This window comes from Condylura cristata, unplaced genomic scaffold (assembly GCF_000260355.1).
Source record: "Condylura cristata isolate star-nosed mole 26May11 unplaced genomic scaffold, ConCri1.0 scaffold00753, whole genome shotgun sequence".
Lineage (NCBI taxonomy): Eukaryota > Metazoa > Chordata > Mammalia > Eulipotyphla > Talpidae > Condylura > Condylura cristata.
Genome location: NW_004567854.1, coordinates 2,802 through 3,344, shown reverse-complemented (window position 1 = coordinate 3,344; position 543 = coordinate 2,802). Strand labels below are relative to the sequence as shown.

Below are 543 nucleotides of genomic sequence, written 5' to 3'. Positions count from 1 at the left end.
GATGGCGGTGGGGGCAAGAGGAAGGATAAGCTGGAGAACATGAAGAAGGAGATGGAGATTGTGAGCACTGGCCAGTGGCAATTGGGGGGGGGTATGGTAAGATTGGGGGGGGGTTTGTGAGAGCCCACCAGGGACAGTGAATGTCTTGTCCCTGCCACACAGAACGACCACCAGCTGTCAGTGGCTGAGCTGGAACAGAAATACAGGACCAATGCCACGAAGGTGAGCAGGGGCGGGGTGGGGGTGAGTTTAAAGAAGGGGAGCGGGAGAGGAAAAAGGGGGAAAAGCATTAGGGAGCAAGAACTGAGAGACAGACAAAGAGGAACAGAGGAAAAGAGATGAGAAATAAGGCAGAGACAGAGAGAGGCCCTCCCTGGCCGCACAACAGGTTAAAGTGCAGCACTGTGAAGCTGTCTGCAGCCACTGCAGCACGAGTTCGATCCCCGGCCAGGGAGCTGACCCACGTGGCGCAGCAGACCTCTCCTGACTCCCCGCTGCTCCCCTCAGCAGTGTGTTTCAATCGATCTGCCTGTTCTGCTCCCC

General features: G+C 56.9%; 1 protein-coding gene across 1 annotated transcript in view; it reads left to right on the top strand.

Annotated features, from left to right (window-relative positions):
- Positions 1 to 39: 39 nt before the first annotated feature.
- Positions 40 to 543, top strand: part of LOC101625833 (potassium-transporting ATPase alpha chain 1-like) — a gene marked incomplete at its 3' end in the record, with an annotated part of 3,087 nt that continues 2,583 nt past the window's right edge. Inside the window, exons 1-2 of the mRNA XM_012735002.1 lie at positions 40 to 60; positions 163 to 222. Of these exons, the coding sequence (XP_012590456.1) occupies positions 40 to 60; positions 163 to 222 (81 nt within the window). The remainder of the gene's footprint in view (positions 61 to 162; positions 223 to 543) is intronic.